Source organism: Orcinus orca, chromosome 3 (assembly GCF_937001465.1).
Source record: "Orcinus orca chromosome 3, mOrcOrc1.1, whole genome shotgun sequence".
NCBI classification, from domain to species: domain Eukaryota; kingdom Metazoa; phylum Chordata; class Mammalia; order Artiodactyla; family Delphinidae; genus Orcinus; species Orcinus orca.
The window spans coordinates 104,025,263-104,051,322 of record NC_064561.1 but is presented as its reverse complement, the minus strand read 5'-3'; the positions used below and the strand labels follow the sequence as shown (position 1 = coordinate 104,051,322).

The window sequence follows — 26,060 nt, the reverse complement described above, 5'->3', positions numbered from 1 at the left end:
CTGAGATGTACGAACTTCCGGTTATCCCGGCAGCTGCAGCCGCTGACGCTTCTGCCACCTGCTGTGGCCGGGTCTTAGCCCGGGATTTGGTCACCCTTCGTTCTTCACTGCGCCCATGGTCCCACCTGGAGCCAGGGCGGCGGGCCCGGCAGCTCCCACGTGGTGAGAGGGCGGTCCGGGGAAAATGAAGGCGACGCACTGTAGCTGCTGCCTCAGCCACCTGCTCGCCTCCGCCCTCCTGCTGTTGCTACTGATGCCTGAGTTGAGAGGGCCCTTGGAGGTACTGCTGCAGGCGGCCGAGGCCGTGCCGGATCCCATGCCTCCGGACCGTGGGCCGCGAACCCTGCCACCTCTGCCGTCCGGCCCCACAGCTGCCCAGTCCCCGGGCCGCGCTCCGGCCGAAGCCGAGGGACCACGGGGCGCCGAGGGCGTCAATAGCAGCACTCCCAGTGCGGGGCTTGCAGCCGAAGACCCAGGCGGGAAAGCGGGGGAAGAAGGCCCGGTGGGTGGCGTCCTCGCTGTGAGCCCCAACCCCGGCGACAAGCCCATGACCCAACGAGCCCTGACCGTGTTGATGGTGGTGAGTGGCGCGGTGCTGGTGTACTTCGTCGTCAGAACGGTCAGGTGAGGCGAAGCCTCGATGAGCCTCCCTCGCAGGCCTGAAATGGGCTATCTTTTGACCTGGCGTTGCCCTCTTCCCACCCCCAGTATCATGGGTGCCTGCCTGAGTGAAAGACTGTGAGGATGAATGTCTTAAAAGCCTGTGGTACCTTTGGGAGTATTTAAACCACCAAGTACTTGCTCCCTTTCATTTATAAGTTATAAATTAGTACCAAACCTCTAAATCAATCTTTATTTGAGTAAATTAATACTAATGCAGAATGACCTTATTATATGGGTACTTTATTTTATAAAATGTAAAAGAAGAAAAGTTCTTTTAGCAGTAGTTTCTTTTTTTTTTTTTTACATCTTTATTGGAGTATAATTGCTTTACAATGGTGTGTTAGTTTCTGCTTTATAACAAAGTGAATCAGTTATACATATACATATGTTCCCATATCTCTTCCCTCTTGCGTCTCCCTCCCTCCCACCCTCCCTAGCCCACCCCTCTAGGTGGTCACAAAGCACCAAGCTGATCTCACTGTGCTATGTGGCTGCTTCCCACTAGCTATTTTACGTTTGGTAGTGTATATATGTCCATGCAACTCTCTCACTTTGTCACAGCTTACCTTTCCCCCTCCCCATATCCTTAAATCCATTCTCTAGTAGGTCTCTGTCTATTCCTGTCTTACCCCTAGGTAAGACATTTTTTTTTTAGATTCCATATATCTGTGTTAGCATATGGTATTTGTCTCTTTCTGACTTACTTCACTCTGTATGACAGACTCTAGGTCCATCCACCTCACTACAAATAACTCAATTTCGTTTCTTTTTATGGCTGACTAATATTCCATTGTATATATGTGCCACATCTTCTTTATCCATTCATCTGTCGATGGACACTTAGGTTGTTTCCATCTCCTGGCTATTGTAAATAGAGCTGCAATGAACATTTTGGTACATGACTCTTTTAGAATTATGGTTTTCTCAGGGTATATGCCCAGTAGTGGGATTGCTGGGTCATATGGTAGGTCTATTCGTAGTTTTTTAAGGAACCTCCATACTGTTCTCCATAGTGGCTGTACCAATTCACATTCCCACCAGCAGTGCAAGAGTGTTCCATTTTCTCCACACCCTCTCCAGCATTTATTGTTTCTAGATTTTTTGATGATGGCCATTCTGACCGGTGTGAGATGATATCTCATTGTAGTTTTGATTTGCATTTCTCTAATGATTAAGGATGTTGAGCATTCTTTCATGTGTTTGTTAGCACTCTGTATATCTTCTTTGGAGAAATGTCTATTTAGGTCTTCTGCCCATTTTTGGATTGGGTTGTTTGTTTTTCTGTTGTTGAGCTGCATGAACTGCTTGTAAATTTTGGAGATTAATCCTTTGTCAGTTGATTCATTAGCAAGTATTGTATCCCATTCTGAGGGTTGTCTTTTGGTCTTGTTTATGGTTTCCTTTGCTGTGCACAAGCTTTGAAGTTTCATTATGTCCCATATTTTTATTTTTGTTTTTATTTCCATTTCTCTAGGAGGTGGGTCAAAAAGGATCTTGCTGTGGTTTATGTCATAGAGTGTTCTGCCTATGTTTTCCTCTAAGTGTTTGATAGTTTCTGGCCTTACATTTAGGTCTTTAATCCATTTTGAGCTTATTTTTGTGTATGGTGTTAGGGAGTGATCTAATCTCATACTTTTACATGTACCTGTCCAGTTTTCCCAGACCACTTATTGAAGAGGCTGTCTTTTCTCCACTGTACATTCCTGCCTCCTTTATCAAAGATAAGGTGACCATATGTGCGTGGGTTTATCTCTGGGCTTTCTATCCTGTTCCATTGATCTGTATTTCTACTTTTGTGACAGTACCATACTGTCTTGATTACTGTAGCTTTGTAATACAGTCTGAAGTCAGGGAGCCTGATTCCTCCACCTCCGTTTTTCGTTCTCAAGATTGCTTTGGCTATTCGGGGTCTTTTGTGTTTCCATACAAATTGTGAAATTTTTTGTTCTAGTTCTGTGAAAAATGCCAGTGGTAGTTTGATAGGGATTGCATTGAATCTGTAGATTGCTTTGGGTAGTAGAGTCATTTTCACAATGTTGATTCTTCCAATCCAAGAACATGGTATATCTCTCCATCTATTTGTATCATCTTTAATTTCTTTCATCAGTGTCTTATAATTTTCTGCATACAGGTCTTTTGTCTCCTTAGGTACGTTTATTCCTAGATATTTTATTCTTTTTGTTGCAATGGTGAATGGGAGTCTTTTCTTGATTTCACATTCAGATTTTTCATTATTAGTGTATCGGGATGCCAGAGATTTCTGTGCATTAATTTTGTATCCTGCTACTTTACCAAATTCATTGATTAGCTCTAGTAGTTCTCTGCTAGCATCTTTAGGATTCTCTATGTTTAGTATCATGTCATCTGCCAACAGTGACAACTTTACTTCTTCTTTTCCAATTCGGATTCCTTTTATTTCCTTTTCTTCTCTGATTGCTGTGGCTTAAACTTCCAAAACTATATTGAATAAGAGTGGTGAGAGGGGGCAACCTTGTCTTGTTCCTGATCTTACTGGAAATGCTTTCAGTTTTTCACCATTGAGGACGATGTTGGCTGTGGGTTTGTCATATATGGCCTTTATTATGTTGAGGAAAGTTCCCTCTATGCCTACTTTCTGCAGGGTTTTTATCATAAATTGGTGTTGAATTTTGTCGAAAGCTTTCTCTGCATCTATTGAGATGACCATATGGTTTTTCTCCTTCAGTTTGTTAATATGGTATATCACATTGATTGATTTGCTTATATTGAAGAATCCTTGAATTCCTGGAATAAACCCCACTTGATCATGGTGTATGATCCTCTTAAGGTGCTGCTGGATTCTGTTTGCTAGTATTTTGTTGAGGATTTTTGCATCTATATTCATCAGTGATATTGGCCTGTAGTTTTCTTTCTTTGTGACATCCTTGTCTGGTTTTGGTATCAGGGTGATGGTGGCCTCATAGAATGAGTTTGGGATGTTCCTCCCTCTGCTATATTTTGGAAGACTTTGAGAAAGATAGGTGTTAGCTCTTCTCTAAATGTTTGATAGAATTCACCTGTGAAGCCATCTGGTCCTGGGCTTTTGTTTTTTGGAAGATTTTTAATCACAGTTTCAGTTTCAGTGCTTGTGATTTGTCTGTTCATATTTTCTATTTCTTCTTGATTGAGTCTTGGCAGATTGTGCATTTCTAAGAATTTGTCCATTTCTTCCAGATTGTCCATTTTATTGGCATAGAGTTGCTTGTAGTAATCTCTCATGATCTTTTTTATTTCTGCAGTGTCAGTTGTTACTTCTCCTTTTTCATTTCTAATTCAATTGATTTGAGTCTTCTCCCTTTTTTTCTTGATTAGTCTGGCTAATGGTTTGTCTATTTTGTTTATCTTTTCAAAGAACCAGCTTTTAGATTTTTTGATCTTTGCTATCATTTCCTTCATTTCTTTTTCATTTATTTCTGATCTGATCTTTATGATTTCTTTCCTTCTGCTAACTTTGGGGATTTTTTGTTCTTCTTTCTCTAATTGCTTTAGGTGCAAGGTTTGGTTGTTTATTTGAGATGTTTCCTGTTTAATAAGGTAGGATTGTATTGCTACTTCCCTCTTAGAACTGTTTTTGCTGCATCCCATAGGTTTTGGGTCGTCGTGTCTCCATTGTCATTTGTTTCTAGGTATTTTTTTATTTCCTCTTTGATTTCTTCAGTGATCACTTCGTTATTAAGTAGTGTATTGTTTAGCCTCCATGTGTTTGTATTTTTTACAGATCTTTTCCTGTAATTGATATCTAGTCTCATAGTGCTGTGGAAGGAAAACATACTTGATACAATTTCAGTTTTCTTAAATTTACCAAGGCTTGATTTGTGACCCAAGAGATGATCTATCCTGGAGAATGTTCCATGAGCACTTGAGAAAAATGTGTATTCTGTTGTTTTTGGATGGAGTGTCCTATAAATATCAATTAAGTCCATCTTGTTTAATGTATCATTTAAAGCTTGTGGTTCCTTATTTATTTTCATTTTGGATGATCTGTCCATTGGTGAAAGAGGGGTGTTAAAGTCCCCTACAATGAATGTGTTACTGTCGATTTCCCCTTTCATGGCTGTTAGTATTTGCCTTATGTATTGAGGTCCTCCTATGTTAGGTGCATAAATATTTACAATTATTATATCTTCTTCTTGGATTGATCCCTTGATCATTATGTAGTGTCCTTCTTTGTCTCTTCTAATAGTCTTTATTTTAAAGTCTATTTTGTCTGATATGAGAATTGCTACTCCAGTTTTCTTTTGTTTTCCATTTGCATGGAATATATTTTTCCATCCCCTCACTTTCAGTCTGTATGTGTCTCTAGGTCTGAAGTGGGTCTCTTGTAGACAGCATATATATGGGTCTTGTTTTTGTATCCATTCAGCCAGTCTATGTATTTTTGTTGGAGCATTTAATCCATTTACATTGAAGGTAATTATCGATATGTATGTTCCTATTCCCTTTACTTAATTGTTTTGGGTTTGTTATTGTAGGTCTTTTCGTTCTCTTGTGTTTCCTGCCTAGAGAAGTTCCTTTAGCATTTCTTGTAAAGCTGGTTTGGTGGTGCTGAACTCTCTCAGCTTTTGCTTGTCTGTAAAGGTTTTAATTTCTCCATCAAATCTGAATGAGATCCTTGCTGGGTAGGGTAATCTTGGTTGTAGGTTTTTCTCCTTCATCACTTTAAATGTGTCCTGCCAGTCCCTTCTGGCTTGCAGAGTTTCTGCTGAAACATCAGCTGTTAACCTTATGGGGGTTCCCTTGTGTGTTATTTGTTGTTTTTCCCTTGCTGCTTTTAATATGTTTTCTTTGTATTTAATTTTTGACAGTTTGATTAATATGTGTCTTGGCGTGTTTCTCCTTGGATTTATCCCGTACGGGACTCTCTGTGCTTCCTGGACTTGATTTACTATTTCCTTTCCCATGTTAGGGAAGTTTTCAACTATAATCTCTTCAAATATTTTCTCAGTCCCTTTCTTTTCCTCTTCTTTCTCTGGAACCCCTATAATTCGAATGTTTGTGCATTTAATGTTGTCCCAGAGTTCTCTGAGATTGTCCCAACTTCTTTTCATTGTTTTTTCTTTATTCTGCTCTGCAGTAGTTATTTCCACTATTTTATCTTCCAGGTCACTTATCCGTTCTTCTGCCTCAGATATTCTGATATTGATCCCTTCTAGAGTATTTTTAATTTCATTTATTTTGTTGTTCATCGTTGCTTGTTTCCTCTTTAGTTTTTCTAGGTCCTTGTTAAATGTTTCTTGCATTTTCTCTATTCTATTTCCAAGATCTTGGATCATCTTTACTATCATTATTCTGAATTCTTTTTCAGGTAGACTGCCTATTTCCTCTTCATTTGTTAGGTCTGGTGGGTTTTTATCTTGCTCCTTCTTCTGCTGTGTGTTTTTCTTTCTTCTCATTTTGCTTATCTTACTGTGTTTGGGGTCTCCTTTTTGCGGGCTGCAGGTTCGTCGTTCCCATTGTTTTTGGTGTCTGTCCCCAGTGGGTAAAGTTGGTTCAGTGGGTTGTGTAGGCTTCCTGGTGGAGGGGACTAGTGCCTGTGTTCTGGTGGATGAGGCTGGATCCTGTCTTTATGGTGAGCAGGTCCACGTCTGGTGGTATGTTTTGGGGTGTCTGTGGACTTATTATGATTTTAGGCAGCCTCTCTGCTAATGGGTGGGGTTGTGTTCCTGTCTTGCTAGTTGTTTGGCATAGGGTGTCCAGCACTGTAGCTTGCTGGTCATTGAATGAAGCTGGGTGTTGGTGTTGAGATGGAGATCTCTGGGAGATTTTCACCATTTGATATTACGTGGAGCTGGGAGGCTGCAGCACCAAGAGCCTTTCATCCACATGGCTCAGAATAAAAGGCAGAAAAAGTAGAAAGAAACAAAGAAAGAAAGAAAGAAAGGGAGGAAAGATGGAGATAAAAGAAAATAAAGTAAGATAAAATAAAATAAATATTTTATTTAAAATAAATATTTTAGTAAAATAATTATTAAGAAAAAATTTTTTTCAAAAAGTAAATAAAAATACGGACGGAAAGAACCCTAGGACAAGTGGTGAAAGCAAAGCTATACAGACGAAATCTCACACAGAAGCATACACATACACACTCACAAAAAGAGGAAAAAGGGAAAAAATAATAAATATTGCTCTCAAAGTCCACCTCCTCAATTTGGGATGATTCATTGTCTATTCAGGTATTCCACAGATGCAGGGTACGTCAGGTTGATTGTGGAGCTTTAATCCGCTGCTCCTGAGGCTGCTGGGAGAGATTTCCCTTTCTCTTCTTTGTTCGCACAGCTCCCGGGGCTCAGCTTTGGATTTGGCCCCGCCTCTGCGTGTAGGTCACTGGAGGGCATCTGTTCTTCGCTCAGACAGGACGGGGTTAAGGGAGCCGCTGATTCGGGGTCTCTGGCTCACTCAGGCCGGGTGGGAGGGAGGAGCACGATGCAGGGCGAGCCTGCGCTGGCAGAGGCCGGCGTGATGTTGCATCAGCCTGAGGCGCGCCTTGCGTTCTCCCAGGGAAGTTGTCCCTGGATCCCGGGACCCTGGCAGTGGCGGGCTGCACAGGCTCCCAGGAGGGGGGTGTGGATAGTGACCTGTGGTTGCACACAGGCTTCTTGTTGGCGGCAGCAGCAGCCTTAGCGTCTCGTGCCCGTCTCTGGGGTCCGCACTGTTAGCCGCGGCTCGCGCCAGTCTCTGGAGCTCCTTTAAGCAAGGCTCTTAATCCCCTCTCCTCGTGCACCAGGAAACAAAGAGGGAAGAAAAAGTCTCTTGCCTCTTTGGCAGGTCCAGACTTTTCCCCGAACTCCCTCCCGGCTAGCCGTGGCGCACTAACCCCCTGCAGGCTGTGTTCACGCCGCCAACCCCAGTCGTCTCCCTGAGCTCCGACCTCTCCCTGAAGCCCAAGCCTCAGCTCCCAGCCCCGCCCACCCCGGCGGGTGAGCAGACAAGCCTCTGGGCTTCTGGGGCTAGTGAGTGCCAGTCGGCACTGATCCTCTGTGCGGGAATCTCTCCGCTTTGCCCTCCGCACCCCTGTTGCTGTGCTCTCCTCCACGGCTCCGAAGCTTCCCCCCTCTGCCACCCGCAGTCTCTGCCCGTGAAGGGGCTTCCTAGTGTGTGGAAACCTTTTCTCCTTCACAGCTCCCTCCCACTGTTGCAGGTCCTGTCCCTATCCTTTTGTCTCTGTTTATTCTTTTTTCTTTTGCCCTATCCAGCTACGTGGGGAGTTTCTTGCCTTTTGGGAGGTCTGAAGTCTTCTGCCAGCGTTCTGTAGGTGTTCTGTAGGAGTTGTTCCACGTGTAAATGTATTTCTGATATATCTGTGGGGAGGAAGGTGATCTCCATATCTTACTCTTCTGCCATCTTCCCCCTCCACCACCTTAGTAATTCAGTTGTACCATATGAAATTTCTTACATTCCACCTTTTTAACCGGGAATACTGACAATTTTGTATGATTCACTCTTTGTCATAGCCCCTATTAGAAACATCTAGCATTCTTTCGCATGGCACTAAATATTTCAATGCAAAGTGTTACCGGTTGCATGATTAGATGGAAAACTGATACCTATGCGGGGGGGATGTCATAAATATGATCCTGTTTTAATATTGGTACATATGTTTAATATCCTAACTATCCTATCCTGATTTTAAATTTACAAAAATTTGAATTAGTAAATGGATAAATTTGATATCTTACACACAAAAAACCTTTGCAAAGTGAATTCATCTATAAATCTAAGTCATTCAAAAGTTGAAACTTACAAATGAATAGTTTTTTTAGCCTATTCTTACTACAGAATGTTAGATTATAGAATTACTTAAATTTCAGATTTGGTACAGATACGGACATGTAAATGACATCTTTCACTTTATATATGATGAAACTGACCTAGAAGACTAAAGTGGTTTAATTTGTGTCCCATGGAGTCTAATGACCATCTATGATTGTAAAATCCATTGTTTGCTTTGTTTGACTTTTTTTCCCATTAACGTGATGTCTGTGTCCTAAGACTATGATCAACCTTTAGATGAAGTAGACCAGGTCTTTATGTTGTACCAGGTTATGAGTAAAAGTAGAAGACTGTCACTTATTTTTCTACTCCTCTTAATGCCTTATCAAGTAGAAAAGGAATTATATAATTCAATTAGTGACACTTGTTACTGTTGTAAGTAACTTCCACTTGATACATTCCACTGTTACTGAAGTAAAGTTATTTTATGGCATCAATCATGATATTAAAATATTTCAACTATGTAGTAAGACTGATTTGGAAATCTATAATAAAGCCTCTTTAACTGGGTTAGTTGTGTACCACCTCTCTGAAGAGCTGACATGCAGAGCCAAGACGTCACTGTTAAAAGGAGCCAGCCAAGAGAAGAGCTGAGGAAGCACTGTGTAGTTTCCTCCTGTATAAATACAGTAGAGGGTAGGTTTATAGGAATGCACTGGTTTGTTTTCTAAACTATTTCACATTTTTTCCTGTAACTGCCTACCCTCTACTATTTCATATATTTCTTTAAGTGGATTTATTTTAAACTGAAAGTTTCCTTTTAAACATATCTATTTATTATTTTGTGAACAGAAAACCAACATCCCTTGGCTTAAATAACTGATTGAAGAAGTACAGTGTAAGCCAGTGGTAGACATGTGGTCCAGGGAACCCTGGAGGGTGGGAGGGTTCTCTGAGACCTCTTCAGGGGATCTGCAAGATCAAAACTACTTTCAAAATAATACATGCTAAGTTTATAGGGCACAAGAAGTTCATTGATACAGTTTCAAACTGCACATTGCAACTAGCTTTTAAGAAACTACTTCTTGTTGAGTTTTGGTGTACTATCAAAATAGCATAAACACCAGTATCTGAAAACACTATTAAAATGCACCTCCCTTTTCCAAGCTCATATCTACATGAACCTGGATTTTCTTTATATCCTTCAACCAAACAACACATTGCAAATGATTGAAGGCAGAAGCAGATATGAAAATCTAGCTGTTTTCTATTTTCTCTCTTTTCATTTTCTGTCTAGTTCTATCCATTTAAGCCAGACATTAAAGGGATTTGAAAAAATCTAAATCTATGCCAATTTTCATTTTTCTGTTTTCTTTTTGATAATGTATTTTTCACAAAAAACTATGTTAATATGTAGTAGATTTATTCTAATTTTAAAAAGCAAATGATATTTTAAAGTTTTCTTAGGTTTAATTAACATATTAATAATCCACATAATTGATATATATATAATCCACATATTTATAAGCTCTTTGGGGTCCTGAATAATTTTTAAGAACGGAAAGGAATTTTAAGATCAAAACATTTGAGAACCACTGGTGGAAACAATATTATTTGAGTTATATACTGTTGGTTCACAAAACCCAGCAAATCCAGGCCCACTTTCTATTAAAGAGGAAGTTAGAAAATGAGGTGTTACAGACATATTACCACTAAACTGAGACTTCTGTCTTGATATAAAGAAATATTAGAAGAAAATTGAAGCAGTAATTACTTTTCCCACTATATAATTGTTAGTTAATGGTGTCTGTATATTTTCTATAAATATCCAGAGTATCCTAAGTGTTATGTTTCATATACATATAAATAATGGGTCTGATGATAACTTTTTGGGGATGATCTTTTTTCATTTTGCTTCCGCCTTATGTATAATCTTATATATAATTGTTTATCGCCATTGATTTTCTATCTTCATTTCTGTAAAGCTCAGAAGGGTACAGTCTTTTCAGTCTGATTCTGTTGGATGACTCACTAATATTGTGTGTTAACAGCCAAATTCTGAACCTATGGCTAAGAAAAACTGGACTCTTTAACCAGCATCTAGTACATTCATTTAGTCCAAGTCCTAAATTTAGTTGGCCACCTGATGTCCAAAGCTTGACTGATGCTTACAATGTCTGGGCAATGTTCAGAACTTATGCTTTTTGCTTCCAGATTATGGGATGAAAACTATTCATTTTGGTGAATGCCCATTTTGACCCCCCAACTTCCAAAATAGTTGTGACAACAAAGCAGCATTATTTATTTGTGCCAAGGGGGAAGAATGGGCCAAAATCATCATTTCATTAACTGATATGTGAAAACACAGAATATTTTACTTGTAAAGTAGTTGAAGTCCATGAAATGTCCATATTGTTTTACTTTAATCTAATTCAGTTATAATGAATGTGTAACTAGAGATAACTTTCACTTTGAGTCTGGAAATATTCCAAATAACAATTAGATTCTCTCTGTAGAAATTGAAATATATATAGAGAGAAGGAACAGAGTAGGCTTCCTAAGATTAATACATAGTCTTTATGAGAAGAGGCTGTCTCATTCTCTATTATATCCCCAGTGCTGAACGTTATGTACAAAATAGGGTAGGCACTGAGTCAGTAGTTGCCTAATGAATGAGCATTCTTAGTTCTTGTCGGGGATCAGTGTGAGTCTGGGGAAGACTCAAAAACATGAGAACAAAGGCTATTTACTTATCTTTTCTTTTTTTTTTTTTTGCGGTATGCGGGCCTTTCACTGTTGTGGCTTCTCTCGTTGCGAAGCACGGGCTCCGGACGTGCAGGTCCAGCGGCCATGGCTCACAGGCCCAGCCGCTCTGCAGCATGTGGGATCTTCCCAGACGGGGGCACAAACTCGTGTCCCCTGCATCGGCAGGCGGACTTCCAACCACTGCGCCACCAGGGAAGCCCTACTTATCATTTTTTATCCAAGGCTAAGTACAGTGTTTGCACTCAGACATTTAGTAAATGAACTAAGTTTGATTAGACTGAGAAAATAAATGTTTGGGTAGGGAAAACAATTATTTTATTACGTTTTTCAAAAGAAATAACATTCCCCATCTTTCTCCTCCTGTACACTTTTCCTTTCATGCTTCATTCTAATATTAAAGGAATATTAGATTACTGCTTCTATCAGTTACTATTTTAGTTAAACAGATAGAACAAGCCTGGCTAACTTAAACTAATGGGGATTTACTGGAAGAATGTTGAGATCTCAGAAAGTTAAAGAGAAACTGGAGAATCGGTTCTGGGAACAGGCAGAAACTAAGTCAGCTTAGGAGACAAGACATCAAAATACCACACAGGTTTCTTTGCAGGAACATACCATTGTATAGATACGCAGTAATTTTCAGTTTCTTTGTCCCTCAGCTTAGGAATCAAATTCCATGGAAGGAGAAATAAATTAAGTCTCTCTATTGGCAGAGGTGGTGGGAATCTTAATTATCATCTCACCAGACAGTTTATTGTGGTAGAGATACTACCAATAAAGGAATATGGGTGCAAAAAGAAAAGAATACTATCACCGAAACAACATATTTACACCTCCCTGATCCATCTTTGCTCTAGGAATCAAGGAGGAATATGAACTATTCATACCCACCTTGCTAGATATTTTTTAGCCTAGCGGTTTAAAATGCCAGTCCCTATGAGTGGCTCAAAAAGTGTCATGCAATTTGACCAGCAGTCTGTAAGGTCACTAATCACCTCCAAGCTACCAAATGTTCTTTATTCTACCAGAAGGGTCTTTATTCTGAATAGCTCTACTGCATTTGTTACCAATCATTTAATTCTTGAGTAATTTTCCTCTATTGGCTTCTGATCCTTTTTACTATTTTAACCCCTTTTCAGTATAGTCTTATGGGAAGTCAGACTTTCTGAGTTCTAATCCCAAGAGCTGTGTACTCTTGAGTAAGTTACACAGCAGCTCTAAAGTTCAGCTCAGGTTTTGTAAAATAGAGAAAATGATAGTATTTACCAGAACGGATTGTTTCAAGGACCTATACCAAGTACTTAGCACAGTTCCTGGCACATAATAACTGCTCAATGAATTTTACTAGTGATAATGATTATTATTTTTCTTATCACTCTTTTCTGGTCTTTTCCATGGATCTTTTCCATTTTCTCTTATAATAAGGACAAAAATCTAGGCTTCTGAGAGTGCTTCTTTTAATTATTTATTTGTAATTGAATGAAAGAGTCCTTAAATTCTATAGTGATTTACAATTTTCAGAAGTTTCACACAGATGATTTCGTGCTTCTAAAGCTATCTCTTTAGTCTGTTCTTCTACATATGATAATGGGGTTTTCTGTATTTAGACAATATTTATCATGTGCAGTTCTGGGAGATAAAAGTAATGAGGTGAATTTGTTGGGGAATTTGGGCCAGGGTAGTGCTCCCCCACCTTTTTCGTGCCATGCCACACTTAGAAATTGATATTCATGTAGGGTAAATGCTTGAGACTATTTGCCCTGATCTCTGTCTACGTTGGACCCTGTTAGCTACTCCAAAGGGCTAAGGAGATCTTTGTTTTGGCACATCAGTAAACCATTTGCGTGTATGACACAGTCGTTGTGAAGTGTTTATAGAATGGTGCTGAATATGGACTATGTAAAGAAGTAGTTGGACAAGTTATCATATGGGCCACCTTTAAATCCAGATTCTTAAAATGAAGAGAATCATATGGAAACATACAAGTGGGTGATGGAACACTGGTAACCTAACTCAGAGAAGCTAGGATACTCAACGCCCTTATCAGTTAGGAGGTTTTTACCTGTGAGTAATAGAATATCCAATTAAACGTGACTTTAACATAAGGACACGTTTTGTAGTTGATTCTTATCATGAATATGAGCAGGCTTAGGCTTAGTTCAGTGACTTTGTGAGATTATCAAGGATTCTGGCTTTTTCTTTCCTTGTCTCACCATGGGTTGGCTACCTCAGCTTTAAGCATTATGTTCCCACACAATAGTATCTCAAATAGGAAAGAGGGAAGGGGGCCTGAAAAGAGGCCTTCTCTTCCTATGTTCTTTTTTTATCAAGGAGAAAAATCTTTCCCAGAAACCCCACTACTTGAGTTAACCCCTTCTGTCTCATTTGTCTGAACTGCTTCATCTACTTAGCCCTAGACAATGACTGGCAAAAGGGAAATTATATTTTCATGATTGGTTGCACCAATTATTATGATCATTATATATCTCTTAGGGCTGGGCTCAATTGCTGTCTAACCAAAATCATGGTACTGTTAAGGCAGAAGAGAGTTTCCTTTAGGATAAACAAAAAGCAGATACTGTTACAGTGATCAAAACTAAGAGATGGCCTAACCAGAACATCATAAATGTACTTATTATTGTAAGTAGCTACCAAGTCATTACTTTTTACCATGAAAGGATGAACCCGAAAATGCAATTCACTTAAAACAATATATCCAGACTGGTATAATGTAAGATCATTGTATAAGGGATCAGAAGACTGTTTGGTAGCTAATTTTGGACGTTGGTTAGAATTACTTTGAATCATTAGGAAGACAATATAGCTTAATGTTTAAGAACCTAGACTTGAGAATCAACCTGCTTGTATTTGGATCCTAGCTCTACCATTTACTGTCCCAAATTTAATTTTTCCTGAGCTTTGACTTTCTATGTTTAGAATGAGGATACTTATAGGATTGTTGTGAGGATTACATCACGTAATGCTTGCAAGCTGCTTAGCTCAATGCCTGACATATGTGCACACTCGGTAAATAGTAATATTCTTAGTGAAATTTTTCTGTATCTAGAATTGCTATTGTAATATATTTGGGGGTTTTTTACAGTATTTTCTGTAAAAAACTGTATTTCCCCCATACCATACTCTGTGGTGTTTGACCTCTTAAACTATAATCAGCAAGAGGTTAGGTCTGACAAGGCTAGAGATGGGGTGGGAGCAAGGAGAAAAAAGGAGGTTGTAAGAGAAATCTGCTAGAATGTTGGTCATAGAGCCAGTCAAAGGTGAGGCGGGATGAATCTTAGAGGCGCTAGTTTGTAAATAAGACTTTAAAGTCGGTTGGGGAATAAACCCATGCTGAACTGTTAGAGGTGGAGGTCAGGAGAATTATCAGTCTTCACATCCCAAATTCTAGGGCCTAGAAGAGAACACTAGGAAATCTATATAAAGACAAAGAGGAAAGATGACAAGGGAGCTATGTGCTGTGCACCTTCATGTAGGATACTTCATAGCTAAGCTATATGACATTTACTTAAGGTTTACTTCACCTGGGGGTATCCACCAGCATACCATCAAATGGGAGACAGACCTAAACACAAGAACTGATTGTACATGCTGAATTACAGGGAGCTTGTTTAGAAAAGGGGTCTATCAGAGAAAGCAACATTCCAATAACCTAAACATAGATAAACATGCATTTGATCTTTTCTTTTTTAACTTTTAGGTATTAGCAGTGAACATGTTACGGGAGATGAAGAGTGGCAGGATACCTTGCTGGGGAATCTTCTATTTAGTGCTGCACTTGGTCAAGCTTGTGATAGTGACAGAGCCTGGTAACTTATAAGCCAAAAGAGAGGACCCAAGAATAATTATGAAAAGAAGCCAAAAAGATTCAAAAGTTCTGTAGTCTATCAACTTGGAGTCAATAACTTATGACAGCACCATTGCTTTACACTAAAGTGGTATAATTACAATGATCCTTGAGAGATCAAAAAGAGTAGAATTAACTCATTTTATCCTATATATTAAGGCATGGATAGCTCTAGTGTTGGATATGGCTCCATGTAGAATGCTGAGATTTTAAAAGAAAAACAATAGTTTGGCTTTTGAAAGGATAAACTTCAATTATTTAGTGTGTAAATGAAGAATAACTACATGTTATAATATGGTAAATTTACATACCCAAAAGATAAAAATGAAACTCCACAGCACAGGATACAAGTTGAATATTGGTGGTTCTAATTGAGGTAGCATATGAGAATCACCTGGGCTAAAGCAGGTAGGCTAATCTACCTAACACATCCTAAATGAGTATCTTAGAGGTCCTGGAGTGAATGCATGTTTAATATGCTTAATTATTCTAGCACTGTGTGTGTGTGTCCTGAGCCAGGGGGCTATTATCCAAATTACAATATAAAAATTGGCTAGATCCCTTAGGTTTTGCTGTGGTATGGTTCTGGAGATGGTGTTCTTTCTGGCTTCTCTTATACCAGAGGTGATGATTTGCATATAAAATTGTAGGTGTCTTTGTTATACAGAGAAAATGCAAGACCTATTGTGAATCTGAATATTTCAGTTAAATAATTTAACAGATATTTATTAGGCATATGCTTTTTTTTTTTTTTTGCGGTACGCGGGCCTCTCACCGCTGTGGCCTCTCCCGGATGTGCAGGCTCAGCGGCCATGGCCCACAGGCCCAGCCGCTCCACGGCATGCAGGATCCTCCCAGAACAGGGCACAAACCCGCGTCCCCTGCATCGCCAGGCAGACCCCCAACCACTGCGCCACCAGGGAAGCCCTAGGCATATGCTTTATGCCAGTCCTTGTGTGCTGTAGGCAGAGGGATAAGAACAGATCTATTTCCTCTTCCCATGAAATTAATGGTCTAATAGAGAAGATAAAAAGTTACAAAAATAAGTGTGCAAGTACATCTTTGATAAGTTCTTCAAAGGATATGTGTATGGGTGGTATGGAAGCCAATAATAGGTGCTTGTGACCTAGGTGGGTAGATTAGGGAAGCCTTCCTTGTAAAATGAATAGGCAGTACCACAGCAATATTGTGGTGCCAATGTCAGAGAAAGCATAGCTATTATGAGGGAATGAGGGAAGGCTTTGTCAATGGAGTATAGAAAGTGAAGTAGAATGTAGAGTCAAGAGCAAGGTGAGGCTAGAGAGAAAAGTATGAGCCATCCTGTGTTGAACTTTATAGGCCTTATTACAGAATCATTTACTGCCAAGCAGTAGGAAACCACTGGTAATTTTAGAGGGGAGATTGCTGAGTGACCAGAGTAGACAGAGGTAGACAGTTATAAAGCTATTTTAATAATTAAGGCAATAGATAGTAGCAGTGGTAAGCACTATAAGTGAACTTCAGTGATTCTTAGGAAGTTCAGTCAATTGGACTTTGTGATTGTGGCAGCCGTGGAAGTACACTGATCAAACCTCCCTTTAAGAGACCCTGCTGTGGGGATAGCCTCTAGTTTCCACAGCTTTGGATCTGTCACAACATCCATGCCAGTGCCATGATTCCTAAACCTGCTTCTAGCCAATGATTGAATGTAGCCAAATCTGGTCATCGTGACTGAAAGAGGACTCCCTTCTCTAATAGGCAACCTTTGCTTAAGGACATACCATTGGTCTGGTCAAAACTTTCTCAGAATTGCATTGCACTGGTACTGCTGTTCCTATCCTGTCATCCTTCCTTTCTACTCTCACAGGTGTCAGACCTGTATCACCCTCTGTAGGATTTCCTCCTCGTCTCCAGCTTCCTCCCTCTTTATCCTTCAGAAGCATTTCCCCTGATAAATCTTCTGCATACTGTATTAGTTTGCCAGGGCTGCTATAACAAAGTACCACAAACTAGGTGAACTTAACAAAATTTTATCACGTCACAGTTTTGGAGGCTAGACATTCGAAATCAAGGTATTGGCAGTGTCGGTTTCTTCTGAGAGTTATGAGGGAGTGACTGAATGTTTACGTCCCCCTCCCCCACCAAATTCATATGTGACTGTACTTGAAGATAAAGCCTGTGAGGAGGCAAAAAAGGTTCAATGAGGTCATAGGGGAGGGGCCCTCTCTAATAGAGCTGATCCCTTATAAGGAAAGGAAAAGACTCCAGATTGCTCTCTTTCTCTTCCTTTACACCCGAAGAAGAGATCATGTGAGCACACAGTGAAATGACAGCTGCCTACAAGCCAAGGGAAGACGCCTCAGAATGAAACCTATCTTGCAGGTACCTTTATCTTAGACTTCCCAGCCGCAAGAATGGTGATAAATAAATTTCTGTTGTTTAAGCCATCAAGACTATGGTATTTTGTTATGACAAACTGAGCAGACTAATACAGAGAAGGTTCTGTTCCGGGTCTCTCTCCTTGGCTTTTAGATGGGCCAGCTTCATGATCACTTGGTGTTCTCTCTGTATCCATATCTGTCTCCAAATTTCATCTTTTTATAAGGACACTGGTCATGTTGGAGTAGGGCTCATTCTGATGACTTCATTTTAACTTGACTGACTCTGTGAAGACCCTGTTTTCAAACAACATCACATTCTGAGCAACTAAGGATTAGGATTTAAACATATGAATTTTCAGGGGACACAATTCAACTCATAACATACTCATCTCTTACTGGTGTCTGTTTCTTGAAAAACGTGATTAGGTTTGGTGAATGGGAGATGAAGATGAGAGATTTCAGATAAAATAATTTTTACTGTGTGTTATATATTGGGTTGAATTTCTTCATGAATATCATAGACAACTAAAATTGTGGCTCACCAATTTTTATTTAGTTATGTCTCAGTGCAAAAAAAATGAGTTCCAAAACCATTCTTGATCAGTAATTCACTTTTCTTGCCAAAAAAAGTCAAGGCAAACAAATTCTGTATCATTAGTCGTACCTTTATTAAGATTTACTCTGCTTTATCATTGTGCCTAATCATATAGGAGAGTGTATGTCTATAAAATATACACTAAATACTATATTCCTCAGTCAGTTTTGAATGCGTAATAGAAGAAATTAAGAAATAATATTACTTATATAATTCCTTACTTAATAATACCCTACAGGCATTCAGTTAAAACAAGAAAATCAGATCGGTACAGCAAGTTACAGCAGGTTACATTGATTGGTTTTCTCCCTTTCACAGAGTAGTAAAATGAAATGGAGTTTTATTCTGTTGTGTTTATTTTATGTGGCACCATACATTTTTACATAAAATTTTATCAACCTTACTTAGTAGTTTAGTTTTATTTTTCTACTGTAGCTTTTACATGTTATTTAAACAGAAATAATTCTTACCGACCTGAGTATAATGGAACATAGAGGAATCTGCATCTATTTTAGATAGCTATTTGAATAATAACTTGAATACCTGGAAGGTATCTAATCAAGATCATTTACCTGTGATTGCCATGTGATGAATGAATATAATTCAATATAATAATAAACCATATTGCTATTTTCTTTTGCCTTCTTAGGCTTCCATATTTTCCTCTCTACACATTTATAGATAAAGTCCCAATTTTTTTGTTAACTGAAGAGCCAACAAAATAGTTTTTCATGTTGCAGTTATGCGTTTACTATGTCTGGTAGAAAACTGTGCATATCTATGATTATATGTATGTAGTTATTAACATACTTGGACAAATTGGGCATCATGAGCTTAATGAAAACATTAATTTGTAGGATAAGAGCCATAGCTGTTAAAATTGCATGAATTTTAAATCCTCCTCTCTTTTGTTTAAAAATAATGTACACTGCGTATTAAAAAATGGAAGTAGCCTTTTTACTTAAAGTTTCAGTATATTTTTATGTGTATTGTATTTTTCACTTCATATTTATTAGTATTTTAAGTAGGCAGTTCATTGAATCAGCCCAATAATTTTAAAGCTTTATAAGTGTTTCTGGCTTTCCCTGAGAAAAATCACTGCATATGGATGTGTTTCATTATATTTGATGTTTTTATGGCCATAAAGCTGTCATGACCATGCAGCCATCACTGCCTATATCCTTGGACTTAGGAAAGACATTCTTAGGGAAGTTGCATTTCAAGCTTAAATTCTGTTTAACAATATATAGTTTTTTATTTGACTTATTCTTGTATGAATTAGTGACGTTTACTAAAATACTAAATTCATTTTAACTGAACTGCATTCCCCTATTTATTTGGTGCCTAAGAGTACACAGTCTTTGCATATGAAGTAGGTTCTTATTAAAGAGTTTGGATTCAGAAAGTGGTATTTATATACACGTTAAAAGACAGTAGAAGCTGAAATAAATGAAAAAGTGCTCACACCAATGCAGTCAAATGTTTAAACAGAAAGAGAAAACAGTGTTATTGGGCAGATTAGATTAGCCACTCACTGAAAGATTGGAAAATCATTCAAGGTATGATGATGACCTTGGAAGTGGAGAAGAGTGTCAGCTGAGATGTCAAAAGTCCTTAAACTCTATGTTCATATCATTTCCTTTTTAAAGACTTGGCAAGGTATCCTGTGGCTGACAATGACCTAGTTATTAACATATTGACCATTTGATATGTAATATGTGACTTGAAAGAATCTAGTTTATTTCCAAAAATAATTTCACATGACTGAAAATGCCAGAATGTTTGGAAGCCATATGGTTTAGAAAGTTGAGCAACAGACTGGCAAAAGGGAAGGGAAGAAATTATGACTCTGAATATTCTTAACTTAAGCTGCCAAGTGGCTTCACTCATTCTTACATATTCACTTTTTAAAATCAAAGCAATGCGTGCAAATGTTATTAAATCATGTGGTTCAAAAAGACCAATAGTGAATTATAATTCCCCTGTACCTTTCTATTCCTACTTCCAGTGTCAGTACTTCTATCATTTCTGTTCTTAGTTCTTCTGTGAATTACTTTCATAAGTCTAAATCAGAGATTGGCAAACTGACCCATAGGCCATATCCAGTCTGCTGACCTGTTTTTCTAAGGCCTATGAGCCAAGAATGTGTCTTACATTTTTAAAGCGTTGTAAAAAATCAAAATAATAACTGAAGAAGTTAAGATGAATGTGTGACAGAGACCATATGTGATGTACAGTGCCTAAAATATTTACTGTCTGATCCTTTACAGAAAAAAGTTTAGATTTCTGGTCTACATAAGGTATGTGTGTATGTGTATGTTTATCAGCATACACACATATTCAATGCATAGAAACATGCACACATATATATACTTGTAAATTTAACAACCTAAACACATGTAATTTTTCACTATATAAAGACAGGCTTATACTTCATACCATCACCAGTTCTACCTCATTTTTGCCAGTTATTAGTATTAACTCTTTCACTGGTTATATTTGTAGCTCTAAATACTATACTTAAACCTCGGTTTCCTTTTCTACCATCTTTGGGTGGGCATATAGAATAGATTTTTAGGCAGTAATTAGTGGAAATTATCTCGGTTTTTACCTAAAGTTAGTAATATTTTGTAAATTTTGATCACTCAGCCAGGTACTTTATACCCAGAAGCTAGCACAATGCCTGATGCTTAGTAAGACTCAAATATTTCTTAGTAAGGCTCAAATATATATACACACGGGACAGTTTGTCTCCTAGGGGTCCCCAGTATCATTTTTACAGAGGCTCGTATTGCTCTATACTTGGTGCTATAGTTGTAGTATTTCTTATCACACTTATTACCTCATACAAAGTGAATCAGAATTTAAGTAAACTTATTTGTTATTACTTGCTATTTTCTGTTTTGTTTTTAAACTCCCATAGATACTTGTGTGAAACATTTTTCTGTGTGTATAGAGTTGAGGTTGTTACGTTGGAGGTGATATAGGCATTGATTTCAGGGTCAGATTTGGATCACTGAACTAGAATATGATGTCACTCAGACCCTCAACAAATATTTAAGGAGAATCTTAATCAGACACTGTGCTACAAAGTAGTAATACAGTGCTGAACATGATAGGCATGGCTTCTCCCCTCATGCAACTTAGTGGGAGAGACAGGCAAATAAACACTCAAATAAATACATACGTAGCACACATAAATGCAAACTGAGATAAATAATTAGAAGGAAAAGAACAAGGTATTTGAGAGAGAAGGAGACAGTAGGGTTCTAAATCATGAGACGCCTTCATATATATACAGATAATAGTTAAATATTAAAATATTTTCTCTCCTCTAGAGCAGTAGTTCTCTAACTTTAGTTTGCATCAAACTCACAAGGAGTGGTTGTTCAAACACTGGTTTCTGGGCCCCAAATTCAAAGTTTCTTACTCACTAGGTCCGGGTGGGCATGAGGATTTGCATTTCTAATAAGCCCCTAGATGACTGTGATTCTGCTGATCCAGAGAACCACACTTCAAGAACCATTGATCTAGGATAGTGGCTTTCAGTACATTGGAGACACTTGTAGAATGTTAATAAGCTATTGATGTCTAGTTCCTACCCCTGGAAATTATAATTTAATTGTATGGCAATATGGCCCGAGTAAGGAGCTTTTTAAAATACCCTAGGTGATTCTGATATGCAGCCAGGAGTGTACGCTACCTAGTCTAGAATTTGAGTGCATATATACATACAGTTTCATAGTGGGGCAGAAAGTACCTAACGCTGCACAGTGGTAAGGCATGGAGAAGATGGGGAAAAGGCTGGAACATAAGCCTTCAGTAAAAATATTGTACCAGAACTAAGACTTGAGGGATTATCTGTCAACATTATACGTTGACAGAAAGAGAAGAAGGTATGTCAGACAGAAGAAATGGTGATGGCACACAAACATACAGGAGTAGCTTTTGTTTAATCGATAATCCTAGGTGGTAAATTGGTTTCGTTTCTGAAATGTAACCATTCTGATATTGAATGCCTCCAATGTCAGAAACTGGGATAATTTATTTTTAGTTTACAAGTAAGTATAAAGATCATGTATACCATATTCAAATAATTTTTATTCATTAATATGTTCTATTTAATAGGATGAGAAGAAGAAACCGAAAGACTAGGAGATATGGAGTTTTGGACACTAACATAGAAAACATGGAATTGACACCTTTAGAACAAGATGATGAGGATGATGATAACACATTGTTTGATGTCAATCATCCTCGAAGGTAAGTGTTGAGCAGTTTAATTCCATGAGTCAGGAGGTACTTTGACAAGTAAACTGAAAAAATAAAGTAGAATTTCATTTAACAGTTTGTATCCTAAATGATTATTTTCAGTTCTATTTAATGAAGTTCTTTGTGATACCCAACAAATAGCTCACATTCGCATTGCTTTGCTAAAAGAGATGTAAACAATAGAATATCATCCCCCAAAGAAATCATTATTGTAAATCTCCTTGAAGAGCTTGGTCCTTTTAACTGCTGCATAATAATAATTGTGTGTGTGTGTGTGTGTGTGTGTGTGTGTGTGTGTGTGTGTGTGTGAGAGAGAGAGAGAGAGAGAGAGAGAGAGAGAGAGAGAGAGAGGGAGGGACGGAGGGAGGGAGGGAGATTAGTAAACCTGATTTTCTTTTTGCATTCTGAAAATATTTTGGTTTTAGTCTGGGTTATTCTATTTGTAAACAGTGTTTTTGGCAGAATTGTGGGACTAATCGTCAGTGGTCTGACAGTGTGGCTATAACGTCTATTCTCAGATCTCTTCTCACTGAGTGTTAAGACCTTTCCTAAAAGGTTTGGATAAACAAAGTTATATGGATATAGACTAGTTTCAATGCAAATAGAATGAGGAAAGGAGGCAATAAATGTTCCACTCAATAGGGAAAGACATGTTGAAATAGAGGAGGAAATTAGTTGGATGAAGGAAAACTGGAGTCCAGAATCAGGTGCATATAGAAAGAGTACAGAAATCTGGGGGTTAAAAAAAAGACTCAACAAAAATTGGGCTATTAAATCAAATACATATGAGCTTTTAGTTGCTGGTAATTCATTCATTTAATAAAAATACATTCATGAAATGCCATAAAATAGTATTAGAGACCTGATATATAAACATGAACAAAACAACTGTATTTGTTCATTAGGGATTCAGTCTCTTAGTGAAAATAAACATGAATAGAATACGTAAAAATGTTTTTATTTAGAATATTCTAAAGTTTATTTAGAACATTCAAATATACCCCCTGAAAGACCTTAAATTGCCTATAAAGTATTGTACAATGCCCATTAAGTCTAATATTCCCAGTTGTTGACTGCTTCTTTAGGTGTGAACCTGATGAGGTTGCTTGCATGCATTTAGGAGCCACTGTGTGTAATAGATACTTATCTTTACACACTAGAATGACAGTAATTGTGAAATACAGTTGGGAACTGAGACTGACTGAGGAAACACCTCACCATTTCTCTCATCTTGGGCTCACCCTACAGAAGGTGCTCATTGAGGAGGATGGGGGGTGAAGTCTCACTTTTTATATAATTATTTTCCTTTAATTTTCAGCAAAGTTTTTATAGTATTTAAAGAGTGTGGTATTTGTAGTATTTTAAAAAGCTAAATGCATACGAGGTACCTCTTCTGTACACACACAGAAAGGGAACACAAAAAAGGAAGCTGTTGACTTAGGAAGTCGGGGTTGTTTCCAAAGAGGAACTGAATTTGAAGCCCAGTTTGTCTATTTTAAGTGTGCTTGACAGTCAGAAGCAACCACCCAGAGCTTAGTAGTTGTGAAAAATGATAGTTGTTCAGAATGTAAGCAGCAGAAAATGTCTGGAATGCAGCCTGTTGTGTGTGCACATGTATTTATACATGAAAGGTGTTATACCTGGGGATCAGCTGTGACAAGTCATGGGGATGGGCAAGGTCTTTTTTTTTTTTTTTTTTTTGCGGTACGTGGGCCTCTCACTGTTGTGGCCTCTCCTGTTGCGGAGCACAGGCTCAGTGGCCGTGGCTCACGGGCCCAGCCGCTCCGCGGCATGTGGGATCTTCCCGGACCAGGGCACGAACCTGTGTCCCCTGCATCGGCAGGCGGACTCTCAACCACTGCGCCACCAGGGAAGCCTGGAAGAATTTTGTAGTCTTTTAAGGAGTTTGGTAGTGCCCTGCTATCATTGGAGAACTATTGATGCCGCTTGACTGAAATATATGTAATCAGATAACGAGATCTGTGTTGTAGTAGTGGGGAAAGTGGCCTAGGAGTGATGAAGAGGGACAGAACTAGGGAAGGTAGGAGGGGCATAAAGAAGGGGACAGTTTCCATGAGATATAGTTACCTGTAGCCATCTTTTATTCTGTATTTTGCTTCATCACAGACCTTTCTCCCATATTTATCCCTCTCTTATGCCCTGCTTCTCATGAATCTTGCATTCCATTAGGCAGCTAGACATTAATCAGAGTTACATAAACAGAGAAAGAATAAGAATAGGGTGGTGTGAGAACCAATAGTGGGGGCACAGAACACTTAACCAAAAACACATGGTCCAGAAAAGCCTCTTGGAAGTGACATGTAAACTGAGACTTGAGACATGAGTAAAAATTAGCTAAATGAAAGGTGGATACAGGGGCAGGAGTTGGAGACAGAACTGCAGTCACAAAGTACCAGAAGCAAAAGAGTATAGTATAGTGTATTCAAGAAACTCAAAGAAGTTAAATATATGCTATATTAATATGTGTGAAATAAATGAATGGGTGCATGAATGATTTTTGAGCTTTGAATGCAAAAGGAAGAGGGTAAGGCAGAACAAAGAACCAGGCAGGCTGTGATCCATGTTAATCAGTTAGAAATTATTCTACAGGTTACAAAGAGACACTTGGAAAATTTTAAGACAGGGAAAACAATCAAAGCTATAGTTCAAAGATTACTGTGCATAAATTGGAGAAGAGTAAGATAAGGAGTAAGGTGACCAGGAAGAAGACCCGTTAGATGGTACACGTACATGGGGTGGCCTGTGCTAGGTGATAGCAAGAGAAGTAGAGAGGAGTGAATTATTCAAGAGGCTTTGAAAGGTATTATCAACAAGATTTAGGTATTGTGTTTGGGGGGTGAAAGAGAGAGAAATGGTAATAATGGAGAAGCAGTTTTGGGAGTAATGATAATGATAATTATCAGTGATAATTGATAGTGAAATCAGCTTGAATTTTTTAGTATTATGATACCATTTACTTAAAAAACTTAGAATAAACTTTAATGTACATATGTCTAGATTAAGTAAGGAGAACAGCACACTGTTAAGTGTACTTACCTATTCATTCATTCATTCATCCAATAAATGAATGATGTAGCAGCTAGTTTATACAGCAACTGTTTAATGCCTGGCACTAGTCTAGGTGCTTGGAACACATTAAAGCAACAGAATAGAAAAGACAAATTTTTTAAATCCTGACTTTGTGAAGCTTAGCTTCTAGTGGGGAAGAGGTGAGATTGGGGGGTTGACAGTTCATTTTCATTTTTACTTTTCCTTCTATATACTTCTATGTTATTTGATTTTTTTTCTTCAAAGAGCATATGTTCATACATTACTTAAAAAGAAAAAACTTTCTGTCTGGGAATAATTTCAAATCTACAGAAAAGTTATAGGAATAAAAATAGTACAAAGAGTATCCTAAACTTTTTATCTAGAATCACCTTTCCTTTACATTTTACTTTATTTGTTCTCTTGTGTTCTCTCTTTCCTCACATAATATAGATATGGAAGATTGCATCCCTCTCATTTTATATTTAAGTGATGTTCCGGTATTTCCTTATAATTAGATTCAGAGTATGCATTCTTGGTGGAAATACTACATAGATCTTTCTACATCCTTCTCAGGATATTGTGTCTCTCAGGAGACACATAGTGTCCATCTGTCCTTCAGTAGCAGTGGTAATTGTGATGTACCTCTTCAAGGTTTTGTCTAATTTCTCTAGTATGCACTGTTTTTCCCCCTTTGCAACTAATAAATAGACATTTTAAAATCATGAAAATATTTTGCTTATCATCAACATTTCCCCCTAGG

General features: G+C 38.3%; 1 protein-coding gene across 2 annotated transcripts in view; it reads left to right on the top strand.

Annotated features, from left to right (window-relative positions):
* Positions 1-47: 47 nt before the first annotated feature.
* The window catches only part of FAM174A (family with sequence similarity 174 member A), a 34,922-nt gene continuing 8,909 nt past the window's right edge, over positions 48-26,060 (top strand). Inside the window, exons 1-2 of one of the 2 annotated variants that reach the window (XM_004281312.4) lie at positions 48-624; positions 22,106-22,244. In XM_004281312.4, the coding sequence (XP_004281360.1) occupies positions 185-624; positions 22,106-22,244 (579 nt within the window). In that variant the 5' untranslated portion in view covers positions 48-184. Of the gene's footprint in view, positions 625-22,105; positions 22,245-26,060 lie in introns of those variants that run through there. The other variant, XM_033408458.2, reaches the window with a different exon arrangement.